General features: G+C 40.6%; 1 protein-coding gene across 6 annotated transcripts in view; it reads right to left on the bottom strand.

Annotated features, from left to right (window-relative positions):
- The window catches only part of VPS13B (vacuolar protein sorting 13 homolog B), a 368,719-nt gene that overhangs the window by 211,178 nt on the left and 141,700 nt on the right, over window positions 1–15,841 (bottom strand). For 4 of the 6 annotated variants that reach the window (XR_014010614.1, XM_081204225.1, XM_081204222.1 and 1 more), the window contains exon 21: window positions 5,721–5,865. Coding sequence is in view for 5 of the 6 variants with exons in the window: in XM_081204225.1 (XP_081060351.1) it covers window positions 5,721–5,865 (145 nt within the window). In the remaining variant the exon portion in view is untranslated. The remainder of the gene's footprint in view (window positions 1–5,720; window positions 5,866–15,841) is intronic. The other 2 variants (XM_081204226.1, XM_081204224.1) reach the window with 1 other exon arrangement.

Raw genomic sequence — 15,841 nt, 5'->3', positions numbered from 1 at the left:
GGGAAATATCAGATTTAAATAAAAATATTGCGCTCTTTCATGTCGAGTTAACATTCTTCACCCACCTAAAGCATCCTTGTTCAAGCATCCACTGCACAGCAGGCACACACAAACAATAGCCCTTCAGTTAACTAAACGGAAATGTGTGATCTCCTAACTTAAGTGCTTCCCTTCTGCCAACAGATTTCACAGCCTACCAAAGTCTTAGCATTTAAGTTTAAGAATGAATCCACTTTTGTATTCAAATTGTGTCTGCTTGCTAGGTTTATACAAAACAAAACCAAGAAAAAATAATTATGAAGGATCAAATGCCCAACACTGAATCCCTGAATTTTCTGGGTATTTTCCAGCTAGTTTTAATGCTCCAGTTGCCCCAACTTATTAGTGCTCACTCTATTTACTTCTGCAACACCCTTCCTCCATTCAAAGAGGTGGTGTAGATGTAATGGTTAGGGGTTTTTCAATTGCTAGAGGGTCACAGGACTGCATGTACTTCTGCAATTAAGTATTACATCAACCCCAATGTTAAACAAACCTCTTTCCTCTTAATTAGGATGTGAAATCCTTTTAGGATTGTGACAAACCCAGCAAGGAAAGAAAGGGGTGGGTGGGATTTAGTCACAGAGGTGAAGTGGAGGTGTGGGAATGTCACTCACAAAAGTGAAACAGGAGAGGGAATATAAATCAACTGTAATTTATTTTTAAAAAGCTTAAAGGAGGAGCATAACATAACGATGCAATTTTATCATGAATAAATTTTATTGTACAGAAAAATCACATTGGCACCGGGACATTCCCAGGGGAATTGAAGGAGGCAGTGGTGCGTCCGCTCTTAAAGAAAACATCATTAGACCCCTTAGATCTATCCAATTACCGCCCAGTTTCGAATCTTCCATTCCTGGGTAAGGTGATTGAGAGAGCGGTTGCTGAACAGCTTGGTAGGTTTCTGGATGAAACATCGGCTCTGGATCCATTCCAGTCCGGCTTCCGCGCTGGTCATGGGACCGAGACGGCTCTGGTCGCCCTAACAGATGATCTCCGCAGGCAGCTGGATCGAGGCGGCTCGGGGCTGCTGATTCTTCTAGACCTGTCAGCAGCCTTCGACATGGTCGATCACGAACTCCTGGACCACCGCCTTGCCGACGTGGGGATCCAGGGCACAGTCCTTCGATGGCTGCGCTCGTTTCTCTCTGGTCGGGGACAGAGGGTGGCGCTTGGGAGGGAACTGTCATCCCGCCACTCCTTGGTGTGTGGAGTGCCCCAGGGTGCGATACTCTCCCCGATGCTTTTTAACATCTTTATGCGCCCCCTCGCCCAGCTTGTCCGGAGTTTTGGGCTGGGCTGCCATCAGTATGCTGATGACACCCAACTCTATCTGTTGATGGATGGCCATCCTGACTCGGCCCCAGACACACTGATCAGATGCTTGGAAGCTGTGGCTGGATGGTTACGTGGGAGCCGGTTGAAGTTAAATCCTTCGAAGACAGAGGTCCTCTGGCTGGGACGGGACGATATGGGATTGAGGGGGCAACTCCCATCTCTTGCGGGGGTGCAATTAGTGCCAGCACCGTCCGTTAAGAGTTTGGGTGTAATCTTCGATACCTCCCTCTCCATGGAGGCGCAGATTGCAGCTATAACAAAGGCGGCATTTTTTCATCTCCGCCAAGCTAAGCAGTTGGCTCCTTACCTCTCTCGCCCTGACCTAGCCACTGTGATCCACGCGACGGTCACCTCCAGACTGGATTATTGTAACTCGCTCTACGTGGGGCTGCCCCTGAGACTGACCCAGCAACTCCAGCGGGTGCAGAATGCCGCGAGACTCCTTACGGGGTCTTCGCTGCGGGATCACATTCATCCGGTGCTATACCAGCTGCACTGGCTCCCGGTGGAGTAAAGGATCAGGTTTAAGGTGCTGGTTTTAACCTTCAAAGCCCTATACGGCCTAGGACCCTCGTATCTACGGGACCGCCTCTCCTGGTATGCCCCACAGAGGAACTTACGGTCTTCAAATAAAAACATCTTGAAGGTCCCAGGCCTCAGAGAGGTTAGGCTGGCCTCAACTAGAGCCAGGGCTTTTTCGGCTGCGGCTCCAACCTGGTGGAACGCTCTGTCACAAGAGACAAGGGCCCTCCAGGACTTGACATCTTTCCGCAGGGCCTGCAAGACAGAGCTGTTCCACCAGGCCTTTGGTCAGGGCGCAGCCTGACTCCCTCCTTTGGCAATCTTTACAATACTTTAGTTTATGGTTGCCATCAATTTTGATTTTAATTAATTCTTTGATGTTTTTATAATGTTGCACTATTTTAGTGTTGTTAGCCGCCCTGAGCCCGGCTTCGGCTGGGGAGGGCGGGATATAAATAAAATTTATTATTATTATTAATTTATTAATATCGCATTACAAAGCATGGATGAAAGTTTGAATTATTTCCATATATCACTGCCTCCATCAGTCAGGGCTGGACTGAACATGTCACTTTCAGGGCTCAGACTTAACCATACACTTACACACCATACTCTAAGATACCTCAAACCCCACTAAGTGTTGCAGAAAGACTATAAAAGTCTCACAATCTAATTAGTCTCCTAAAGTATCCACATTTTATTCCCTCATGACTGTGATACATAAGATATGGAGGTTAAATTGCCGGCAGCACCTTTTGAATTTCCTTATAGAGGTGCCAGTTAGGATGTCCTCATGCACACTAAAGGATTCAGGGCAGAGCAGGCAAGGGAAAGGGTTAAAGGTTCCCTCTGCGTAGCCAATTTTCTAATCCAAGGAACAGCCATCATGATGCTTGCAGATACTGGATTACAAGCTCCATCAGCCCCAGCCAGCATGGCCAATGGAGAAGGATGGCAGGAGTCCAACAAAATTTTAAAAAAGAAGATAAGAATTCACATATTCTGTTCAGCCACTGACAACTTCTAGCCATGGACTGAAAACTGCATACTGGAGGTGGTGGTCATTTCCAGTATCTCTTGAAATGAAGGGAAGTAGTTTCCCTATACATTTTTCATTTTGAGAAATCACATTGCTAAAAGCTCAAAGTAAGTGAAGATACCTAAGGACTATAGTGGGTCATTTTGTTAAAACACCTCTTTGTGAAAATGTTCAACTCTTATTGTATACTGATCAAACAATAAAAATAGTTTACAGGCACAAAAACTTTTGCTGAACTTATAAAAAGCTCCACCATATTTAAAAAGTGATATATGTCTGGGTGGAATGCTCTCTGCTGAATGCTCAGTAACGGAAACACGGAACTAGGGAATATTTTCAAAGTGGCAAGTCTTGACCTCAAGATGACATAACCTTTGTTTGTCTCCAAACAGCAGAGGGACAAGAAAATGTCAGCTGAGAAAATTATTGGGAATTCAGAAGAGACAAGGCCATTTATTTTGAGAGCAAGGGCAAGAGCTGTGTGTCTCTGTGTGTTTGTAAAACATTGGGCTTTTTATTATTATTTCCCGAGTAAATCATATTTTCCCACCCTTTATTTCTAACAAGGTTTCAGTTTCCATTACTTCCCAAACTACTAGAATCAAAGAACAGGAGTTTAAGCTATATACCAGCTGCGACCAAAGTTGCCATCACAGAGCACAATATACAATATCAGTTTCTAGCAGTTCTCAAGACAGCTCCCTAAGACTCATGTTGTAACTGAAAGTCATAAAGGACTTTTAAGACAGTGCACAGGACATTTTGTTAATCACTCAAGAGTTTTCTAAAATATACAATTTTTGTGAAATTAAGGCTGCAATTTATGCCCACTCACTTGGGAATATTTCCCCATTGAACTCACTGGGGCTTTCAAGTTAGCATGCATAAAAATGGGCTCCAAAAATCTTTGCTATCTTAATTTTAAGGTTTGATAGGTAGCAGCAGACTTTTAAATCAACAAATGCAAACAGTCCAAAAAATTACAATAAAGTCTAACAGCTATCAAACCAAACAATCTCCTAAGAGAATAAAATCTACCATATGCTGCTCATTAATTGCAAGTTTCAGTTCCACAGAATTATTTTACAATAAAACTAAAGATCCAATTAACAGAAAAAGAAACAGATTTAAGTTGAGCTGGTAAAAGAAAGTAAGTTATTATAACGGAAACGTTTTAAAAATGTATCAGTCCCACCAAGAAAAGTTTCCTTCTTCATGAGCAAATATTAATTTCATTAAATAATTTGAAACGGATTCCATCCATCTCTAGGGTTGATTTAAGATACAGCTTCTCCTCAAAAGATGAGACAGCAAATTAAAGACATTTGTTGTGGCCTTTTCTCTTCATAGCTGAATTAAAAGAGATGAGTGGCCAAACCCTCAGCTGCGCTAAAGTACAGCAGCAGGGCATAAAACCCAGGGCATTCCCTTCCACTAATGCAGCCATCAACACTTTGGTTCTCTGAGACTTTTCTTGAGAAATAAAGAGAAATTATTTATTTCTTATCTCATTATACATGATTAAGCCATTTTTCACCTTCTCACCCCTTGCCTTTTCCTGGAAGACCTATTACAGTCGTTAAGAGTCGTCAACAGGCTCATCTCAGCTATCTGCCAATCTCCCATTCCCACCACCCTTCTGAGTAATACCCCTCCCCACCTTCTCACTATATAGAAGGATCTGGCAACTTCTGTTTCAGTGTATCTGAAGAAGTGTGCATGCACACGAAAGCTCATGCCAAGAACTAACTTAGTTGGTCTTTAAGGTGCTACTGGAAGGAATTTTTTTAATTTTGACTATGGCAGACCAACACGGCTACCTATCTGTAAAGAGAAATTAAGTTACTGAACATTCCTTAAGTAGCATCAAAAGAATCAACTGCCCTACTGAAGTCATTTCTGTGGGAGAGAGCTGCTGGAGAAGGGATGGAACCTGCTGGTGGTGATTGTTTTGATTGACGAACCAAAGGATATGGGCAAAAGTATATAGGAAGCCTCTAAATCAGTAGAAAACGCATTAATAATGATTGTGGGAGACAGGAGAAAGACTGGACTGTGGCTCTGGAGTTTGGGGTGGCTCAGAATCTCAGGCGGGCTATGCTCCACTTCGTCCAACAGAGAAGCCTCTACTTCAAGGGATGTTAATGTAAAGGGAAAGGAAATAAAGCAGCCCTGTTGCTTCAGACCAAAGGTCTATCTAGTCCAGCATCCCATTTCCCAGAGGTGCCTCCAAGAAGCCCAAAAGCATGGCATGCAATATAATAACCCTCCTGCATTATGTACCAGGTGACCTTTTATTTACAATATACTATCTCCATCTACACTTGCAAAAAAAACCCCCATCTTGCAAGCCTCAGTGCAAAGTGTGGATTTCAGCTCAAGTTTCCTGCAACCAAACACAGCACTCTTTGCCATTATACCACATTGTGTCTTGTTTATACAACAGCATTGAAAAAATTAAGATACACTATGTTCACTAAAGCATTCTCTGAACAGCTATCTTTTTGGAGAGGCCAGCAAACTTGAGCTGACCCAATGATGTATTAAAATGAAGTACTATAAAAATAATTTGGGATTAAAGTTAGAAAATGCGATCTAACATTGTAGAACTGAACTGAAAATATATCCATTAAAACTGCAGAAATTGTATATGAAGCTTTCTACATTAACTGCAGAAATGTGTCCAGATACGTACACCTGACCCTGCAGGAATGTACACATGCCAAGGGGGAAAAAAGTTCCTGGAGAATGGGTTGATTTAACTTAAAACAAAACATACCTGTTACAGTTTTTGTTTTGACAGGGCTGCTGGCATATTCAGAGGCCTGATTTGATTGCTGTTTAGCCAAAGGCGTACTTCCAACTGATACCTCATCCTCTTTTTTCCTAGTCACTGGTGTCCCCAGAGAAACAGATCCAGACTGCTAGAAAAAGAAGAAAAGTACAGTGACTTACTCAGAAACTATGAGCAGTACATAGGAAAAGATACTTCATATCATAGGAAGGGCACTATAAGCAGTACTTTTATCACCATAAGTTCCTAGGGAAAAGCTTTGACTTAATAACTAAAGCATATAGAATGCCAAAGCAAATTGTGAAAATGGAATGATGAAAAGCTTTAATAGTCACATTCTTGTATACAACTCCACTCCATTTGTTCTTCCTAACAATTACAGAAAACAAGCTTTTACTAAGTTTCCACTGAAAGAGCCCTAACATTACACATCATTGTAATGTTAGTCACTGTCAACAGTTTTGGTAGCCCTGCAGTTGTTTTGGATGCCAGTCTAAGAATTTGTCCCAAAGGATTATTATCCCCATATTGTAGAGCAGAGTTACAGCTATGGGAGTCAGAAACCTGGTTTGCACATCATGCTAAGATGTTAAGACAAACCATGGCTTAGTGCAAATGTGTAAGCCTACAGGCTCCCAGATAAACAGTGTTTATCCATGTGTTTATCTAATGCATTTGTACAGCCATTCAAGATGGCAGCTATCTAAGCAAGTCCCACAGTTTAACTTTCCCATACTTCCTTTTATCTGTCCTGAATCTTCCAGCATTCATATTCATTGGATGTTCTAACATTATGAGAGAGGAAGAAAAACTTTACTAATAATCCCTAGCACAAAATTTTCCTTTTTCACAGCTGCCAAATACAGGATCAACATCTTCCTTAAGATACTCGCTATGATTCCAAGTTCTCATTCACTGCCGCTTCAAACCTCACTAGCATAAATGTGAAATTAAGATTTTTATTTATTATTTTTTAAAAAATAATATTTATTAATTTTACAACAGTTTAAACACAACACTACAAAAAAAAAGAAACAGGAAAAGAAAAGAAGGGGGGAAAAACAAAAAACAATACAACACAGTACAGAAACACTACAAAACACTAACACATAAGATTAACAAAACAAAAACAAAAACCATTTAAGACACAAAACAATTTCAATATCATAACTTTCATTCACTTATTTCCACGACCTCCTCACACCTCCCTTTTTGTATTCCACTTCTTTTAATTGTTTCAGCAATTCCTTTCCATCTTCCTCTGTTTTCTATCCTATAATTATCCTAACACATTCTAACCTTATTTTTCCCTTTAATACTCTATTAATCTATTTATACTTAATTCCTTATAGCCTTTCTACTAAAGCCATATAACTTCATTCCTAAGATTTTTATTTTTTGACTCAACACACATCACTTTACATTTGTTTACACTGAATTGCATTTGCCATTTTACCACTCATTCTCTTAGTTTGGAGAAGTCCTTTTAGAGCATTTCACGATCTCTTTTTGTTTTAATGACCCTGAACAATTTAGTATCATCAGCAGACCTGGCCACCTCATGCTCACCCCTAACTCTAGATCATTTGTGAACAAGTTAAAAAGCACAGTTCCCAATACCGATCCTTGGCGAACTCAACGCTGTACATCCCTCTGTTTGGAAAGATGTCAATTTACTCCTACTGTCTGCTTCCCACTTGCTTAACCATTTCCTGATCCATAACAGTAGCTCTCCTCTTGGGCAGTTATGTATGCAGCCAGTTCTTCATACTAAGACTAGAGGATTGGAGTGACACCTGAAGTCTAGCTCCTAATTCTATGATTGGATGCCAATATACAGAAGATAGGATTGCTACATGTCATTTTAATTCTGAGTTACAATTCTAAAAAACCCCACATACAACTGTCCTCTTAAAAAAAAGTACGAAACAAGGCATTTCCCTCCTCTTTTCTCAACTACTGACCATACTGTTGCCAAGATGCTACTATGTCAAATATAAAAGAAAGGTGAAAACCTGGCAAAACAAAAGCCGGAGACAGTACAACTAGTTTGATGCAAAAATATGGCTTGAAAATAGAGTCAGTTTGGTATAACAGTAGAGAAGGGTAAATATTGTACACTATGCTATTTGAAATGAGGGAGAAATAAAAATGATCACAGCCAGAGAAAGATGGAAAAAATTATGGCCATGTACTGGGTGCTGATCTGGACAATGAAACAGCTGTTTCATCTTTGCTCACTGCACTCAGCTTGAAGCTGAAGCTGATGACACCCAATACAATTTTGCCAGCTTTTTGGCACTGCTGGCTGTAACTATAAAGTAAATGAAAGATCAATCTTAAACTGGGTGGAAAATGATCAAGATGTTGGGTTTTAGCCACAAACCAGCAAGGAAATTACAGTTGGAAAAAATAGCAAATGACAACTGCACCACAGCTGGAGAACATGAGAAGGATTCTTATGCAAGTGATACAACATTGATTTGTTATCTCTATCACTTCTGCACAGCCACCTTAACGTTAGAAGAAGAAAACACTCACCAGTTAACAGAAAACTAAGCAACTGGAATGCATTTATGAGAATTAAAGATTTCAATTATTCAAATATAACTATGCCAATTATGTCAACTATCTCTAGAAAACTGCTTAATAATGAGAAAATACAACAGTCAGAATTGTTCTGCATTATGAGGAGGTAATATGGCAATTTGCATGTGGCAAATAAAAAGATCCACACCAAAGTTCCTGCTAATTTTGAAAATGATGTATCTGACAATAATTGATAAACATATGAAGATACTCAACTGTATTGATATACATTTAAGTGATACCAGAAATGTCTTACAAAATTAACAACATCTCAATTCACTGGTATGATCAATAGGGTTTCATTTTAAATTTGAAGTTACTGTTTAAATCTTGTCACCTCTTTGGTTAGTTGCATCACATAAAACTGCCAGACAAACACCCAAAGTAGATCCTGATCTACTTCACTGGATCAAGTGAACTAGATCAGGATCCATCTTTCGCATCAAGATGGCAGGCCAATCTGATTTCAAAACTTTTTTTTTTGTTTCTTAGAATCCCCTAGCAACACCAAGTACGAGGCTGCTAGTGTCCTTTGAGCAAAATATACACTAAATCAACAGTTGCCTAGCAGTTGCTTCAGCGACAATTCCCTGTTTTTCAAAACTGAGAAATAGTTGAGTCTTTTTAGTCCACCTACTTTTACATGTCTCTTTTCTGTAAAAGAAGAAAATTAGTAATTTTGCCACAAGACTATTGAATGTGAATAGAGCAAGATCAGGCGGAATAAATGGCACTTACTTAAAGGATGGCACATCCCATTTTGCTGCAAAGTACTGTTCCTACTCTGCCGCCTATCCACCTCTGCCCCCTCCTCTGCCAACAGCACCAACCACAGAGAAGCGGCATCAGCGAGATCTTACGTGATCTATCGCGCTCTGTGAGAGCTTGTAATATTTTGGAAGTTCTCTCCGGAAATCAATGCTGGTGCCAGTGGTGGAGGCAGCAGGCTGGGGGCGGGACCCACATGGGTGTTGTCTGAGATAGCTGCTTCACCCTACTTCATGGGTGGGCTGTCCCTGACTTAGTTCCATGCAGAAACTTTAGGATCAGCATTGAAATTGGGGGGACGGGGGGACGGGACCAAAGGCACATAAAACCAAAATCTAAATCCACATTAAAACACAAACATTTTAGACTGCTATTCTGGCAAGTCAATAACACAATGTGAAAAGGAGAGGAAGCATGCAATGGTTTTTGCAGGCGTTCATTTTCTTCAGCAGCTCTCCACACCACACCACACCACAAACTGTTTTTAAAATTCTCCAAGTTTGGAAAGTAGGTTCTGCGAGTTCAACAACAGGAGCTGTGAAGCAAAAGGAAAGGAAAAGCCAGAGGACACAGGAAGATCTGGCATGTGCACTTTGGACTGACTCAGTCACAACATTCTGCTTCAATAAGCCACATGAGCTTTCTGAAAGAATGCATCATTTAAAAGAAGTGCTCAGTTATTTTTAGGGCTCTGAAAACATCTGTGCCATGGCACCATGTATGAAGTATTAAAAATTTCAAATTCTCATCTCTGGAATGCTAAGGATGTATGACCCACATGAAAAAAAAACTAATTTCATGGCTCAGAAAGGGTTGTGATGACGGATTTATGCTATTTTGTTCTCCAGAAAGGAGAGAATTGAATTAGGCTCCTGAACAATGCAGTGTGTTTTACTAGTGCATTATTTCTTTTTTGTATTTTTTTATTATTCTTTCATTTTATAATGTATATAAAACAGAGGTAACAATTACAGCAGGCAAAAATTAACAGATGAAAAACAAAGGCATAAAATATGCATGTAGAATGAGTAGTTGCAAATGAGTTAAAATAACAAAGACTAGTGCACTATTTCTGAAATCCAAAATGAAGTGAATAAAAACAAAAGCAATGAAAGAAGTGAGATTTCAGCTTACTTATTCAACATCATTATTGGAAACACTTTTCTACTGGAGGCTACTACAACTGAGCAAAATATAATGAATAGCTCCACATTTCAAAAACAGTTCTACTTACATAGAATAATACACTGTTACCTTTATTACATTACCACTTTGGAACTGACATGACGGCAATAAAAGAGAGTCACACAACAATAAAAATAAAACCTTATACTTTTCAATATAAAGTCACAGCCATTTCCTGGTATACAAAGAAATGGATGCGTGCCAACTATCAAGCTGCAGTTACTGGTGCTACATTTTCTTCAAAGGCAATTTACGGGTTTTTTACATTAAAAATCTAGACTCAGCCACCATAATGGACATGATCTGAAGACACATGATACAGCAACTTTGTTAATGCTAAGCAGGACTGGTTTGGTCAATGCCTGAATGGGAGACCAAAAAGAAATCCTATTTATACCACTCTGAGTTCTATAGAAGGAAGATGGAATATAAATGGGAGGGAGAGAATATAATTGGGTGACTCACCTAATTAATAGCAAAGTAAACAGCAATAAAGAAGCGGCAAAATATCCAATAGCATATTTATTATAAGAACAGCTTTTCACATTTTCTGTTTTGATTCTGCACGTATCCTTTGTACAACATCCACCGGAGCACGAATTAGCATTTATTTCAGAACGAAATTGCAAATTTTTACATATTTATTTGGTGCCTCAAGTTGGAGCCAAGGGGCCAAGTCCACCATTATTACCAATTCCCAGGGATAGGAGAACGGGTGTGTAGCACTGGAATTGTCTTAAGGGAAAGTAGAGCAAATGTCTGACACATTTTTGGCACAGATCCCTCTTCTATAGAGCTCACACCCTGGGTCTCACTCACATGTATGGTTTACAATATGTCTGAACCATTGTAACCATTATTGGCTCTCAGATAAGAGACTGAAACTATTACCTAGTCATGGTTCGTTGACTGGAGTACCTAACATCTGAAGTGGGCCATAGTCCTTCAACACTACTGTCCAGATTATCTACACACAGAGTGGTTGAATGTTTGTGTGCCAATTGCACACACAGAAAAGTGGGACCTGAATGACCTTTTTTGTGACATGAAGCCTCCTCCTCCTCTCCAGATGACCCTAAGACAAAGCTTAATAAAGAACAGCAAGAGTCATCTGTTGTTGTTGAGAACCGCGGAATCACCAATAGTATGGAGATGATTTATAACTGGTCCTCATACAAACAAATAAACCTTCCAGGTCTATAAACTAGTAACTCTCACTGTTCTCATTTCTTTGTGCAAACAAAAGTGTTATGGTAGTTACAAGTATATACAGGACGTTTCACTACACTGTATGCTGCATGAAGAGGAATCGCACAAACAAAGGGATGTGAGTGGAGAACTCTGGTCTGCCCCAAGGTAATGAGGTGTGTCTGACTCTGTTTCTGACAGCAACGCGTCAGGCACAGACATTTGCAAAGGAAAACCTTTCTCTAACAGACATCTACACCTAACGCTGCACAGCCCTGCAGCCTCATTCCACTCACAATTCCCCTTCACGCAATGCACACGTGTCTTAATTTTGTGTCCAAATTGATCTCCACTAGAAAACTGTATTTCAAGGAAGGCTGACAAATATAGAACACTACAGCTATTTTTAATGCAGATATTGTCTTGATGTAGACCAGATGGTTAGAGGAGAACACATGTGGACATATGCTTTCCCCCCCTCTCTTGAACAGTCGCAAGATTGTATAGAATGCACAATAATTACATGGCTTTTACCTAACCTTTTAATGCATCACTGTGGAAAATATCTAAAGCCACAGAGCAAGCATTACGGGGTATATTTTCAAAGCTGGGGAAGAGGCTTTCTATTTGTTGAAGTCAATGGGATTAATGTGGCCAAACCCACATGTGGTTTTTTTTGGAAAACATTAACTAAAATGTAGCAAATAGTAGACTGACCCTCAAAAGTGAGCTTTATCAAGGGTACTCAATTTGACATTTCCCCTGAATGAATGTTGACTATTTTAAGTCCTAAATTAAAGTATCCAGCCATAGATCAATAAACTATTTATTTATGCTAAAAAAGACATATGCTGAGAGAGAGCTGGTGTGGTGGCTAGAGTGTCACCGCAGGACTAGGAGGACCAAATTTCAAATCTCAACACAGCTGTGAAGGCTATTCGGTGAACTTGGGCCTGCTACCATCTCTGGCCTTATTTGCCTCAAACAGTTGTTTTGAGGGGGGGGGAATGCATAGGAGAAACATGTGCCACCTTGAGCTCCTTGGAGGAAACATGTCCCATATGTTAGTTAGTTAGTTAGTTAGTTAGTTAGTTAGTTAGTTAGGTGTCTGGTATACAGATTGTATATTACACATAGCAGATCAGAGACCAGTCTAAGGATGTTTAAAGGGAATTAATGAAGTCTGGGCCTTGCTGGTACTTTGGATAGAAGACAAATTTGCGGTTCTGAGCTCCTTGAAGGCTGGTATGAATAAAAATAGTATTTTCCTACCTCGTGGCTCACCACATGGTATAAAATTAACGCAATACTATTGATGGTCACCTTCATTTTTTTTTTTTAAAAAAAAGCTTCTTTATACCTCAGCAACAGCATTTAAAGTAATTATTATTTCTTTTCAACTCCAATATCTGTCATGAATTGGCAGGATGATGGGAAGGAGGAAGAGGATCCCACGAGGGGTGCAGCCGGGACAACGATATACCGGAGCAAGCTGGGGATGGGGAAGGAAGTACTCACAGGGTATGGAGGATGAAGAGGCAATGGGGGTCAGTTCACAGAAACCAGAGTAGCAGGACCCATCACCAGGGGGGCCCTTGTCCCCATGAACACGGCAGGCTCTGAGGCATAGGGAACAGCAGGAGGGGTGCTTTAGTTGGCTAAGGCAGGCAAAGGCCCATGGCCCAGCTCTCTAGCTGGCCAGGTGAGGCTCGCTAGCTGTGGGAGGAGGTGTGTGATTCCTCAGCTGGAGGAGGTACAGAACAGGTGAGGGCCACATGCCTCATCAAGCCCAGACGCTGCAATCAGCATGTAAAAGTACAAAAGTAACCAAGTGGATTTATAAAGGAGTATATTAGAAAAATTGATGTTATTAATTATATAACAAAAGCAATATCAAAAACATTCAGTGGAGGCAGGTCCACTATGGTACAGCCCTCCCAAGGAAAATGTCAAGCAATTAAAAAGATATATTCCCCCACAAAATGTCAACGTTACACACTCTTTCCTGTCCCAGACACATTTTATACTTCTGTTTGGACGTGGAGAAGCTCTGCAAGCATTTCTGTCAATCTACAGTTCTCTAGCCAATCAGGTCTCTGTAAAAATACAGAGAGGGCACACAGGTCCCTCCCCTGTGTCTCTAAATAGGAAACCATGTGACTGGATGGTCTGAAACGCAGCCACACTATATTCTATCTGTTGTTATGAGGCTAACTAGCAGTCTCAGTATTAGCCTAGGAGGGCTACCTTGAAGGGCAGTCCAAGCATGCTCGTGGCTGCCCTAGGGCAATGCCCAGACTTCAAAGCACATTCGTTTTAGCTAGCATGGCGAACGGTGTGGTTGCTAGCTTAGAGCAGCTAGCTTTTCGTTAGTATTTGTTAGGAAGAGAACAATGGTGGGGTGTGTGAATATCTTTCAATATTATCAACTTTTCACTTTATACTTTGTAAATATTTTGTGGCGGGGGGGAAAGGATATGGAGAAGAAATGGTGGGTGGATTCTGTGTGTGTTGCAATTTTTAACACTCGTGGGTAATTGGAACTACAGGTTTTGTCCATGTGTGTTTAGGTTTGAGACAAGTTCTGAGGTTCTGCATTCCTGTGTTTTAGGTTTAAAAATGCTACATGGGGGTTGTTTATTTAGCTACTGTAAGAACAGGATGCTGGACTAGAGGGGCTTTTTGTCTGATCTTGCAGGATTTTATACTGTGGTGCTTATATGATGTATGCAAAGGATACCTGTTGTGGAATCATCTTATTATATAGCAGCAGAGCTTCCTCACTGGTGATGCTGGTGAATTCTGTACATGTTCATGGCATTTATTTTTGGAACTTATACTTCCTAATGCTGTCTCCTCTGGGAGAGGAAGATGTAGTTTGAGAAGAGGAGGAATGAGTGGTGCTAATTGTTAAACCACTTAGACAGCATTTTGATTGGGTGGAATATTGCCTACACATTTTCCTTCTCAATAAGCCTATTGGCAAGTGCCTCCTTGTCCTCATAACTTTAACGAAGAGCCACATCAGAGGATCTGGGGACTGAACTTAATGTTCCTATCTGTCACTGGCTCATTTTGCAGTGTTGGGAGCATTACTCTGGTATGCTTTCAGTCAAAGGGGCAGCCAACTAACCATGGCTTACAGTGGAAATGAAATAGTGAAGCAGCACTTTAGAGGTTAGAAAATGTTTTATTCCATGAACTTTCATGATTACCAAGCCTACTGCACACGATAAAGTGGACTTTGGCCCCCTCCCGAAGCTTATACCATAATTTTAAAATAATATAAAATAAAATAAACTTGATGGCGATGCAGTTTTTGTTTTGCTAAAATTGGACTATAGTCTACTTTACAGAGTTGTTGTGAGGATAAAAAAACACCTTGGCAAACTTAAAATGCTATTACAAAAAATAGGACAGTGCAGATGAGAACTCTGGCTGCAGTGCCCATATGTCGTATGGGATCATGACTTACACACTTAGGCAAACTTGTCCCAGCAGACAAATTGGATTTGCCGAGGGCCTACAAGGCCTGAATATCTTGATTGTGTCCCTGATTACTTTTTCTTTGATTTTCAGGTTAGGCTTTTTTCCTTATTCTGAACTGGACCCCCTACCCCAGTTCAAAATCAGGGGCAAGCTGGCTGGAGAGAACCTTATTTTATTTGTTCCTTATGTGCCCGTATTACGTTTATATCCATCCCAGCTTTCTTCCTGGGAGCTCAAGATGACATTCATGAGTCTTCTTTTCCCCATTCTATGCTCAAAGCAACCCTGTGAGGTAGGTTAGCCTGAGAGATGGTGACTGGCACTAAGTCACATGGTGAGTTTCATAGCTGATTTTAATCTTGGTCTCCTAGGTCCTACTCCACTTAAATATCCTTCCACCATATCCTGCATTCGGGGATGGGGTGGGGATTTAGAAGTGAATAAGATAGAGAAGGAAATAATCTATTCACATAGGTCCGGAAAATTATGGGGCCCCATTAACAGTCCTGTGTAGTACCTTTAAGATTAACCAATTCAGGATGCAATCCTGTACATACTTACCAAGAAGTAATCCCCATAGAATTCAGTGCGGCTTACTTCTGAGTAATGTACATTACTCAGAAATTGTGTCAACAGAGACCCCTTCTGAATCAAAGTAAGACACTTTTAGTTAGGTGCTTTTAGTCAAACTGCAATGCTTGAAGTGTCCACAGTAATTTGCAAGGGGGTTGGGTAGTGAACCAGAACAACTTGGCCACTCACTGCCCATGCGTCCATGACCTCTTAGCAGCCCCACTAAGTCTAGTGGGCACTGGCCACCCCATTAAATAAGTATATTAGACTTTGAAGGCATATTACACACTGGGTCATCTCCTGTTTTTGCAGCC

This window comes from Podarcis bocagei (genome assembly GCF_964188305.1).
Source record: "Podarcis bocagei genome assembly, chromosome: 8".
NCBI lineage: Eukaryota > Metazoa > Chordata > Lepidosauria > Squamata > Lacertidae > Podarcis > Podarcis bocagei.
The sequence above is the reverse complement of the archived record's forward strand: the minus strand, read 5'-3'. Positions and strand labels throughout refer to the sequence as shown.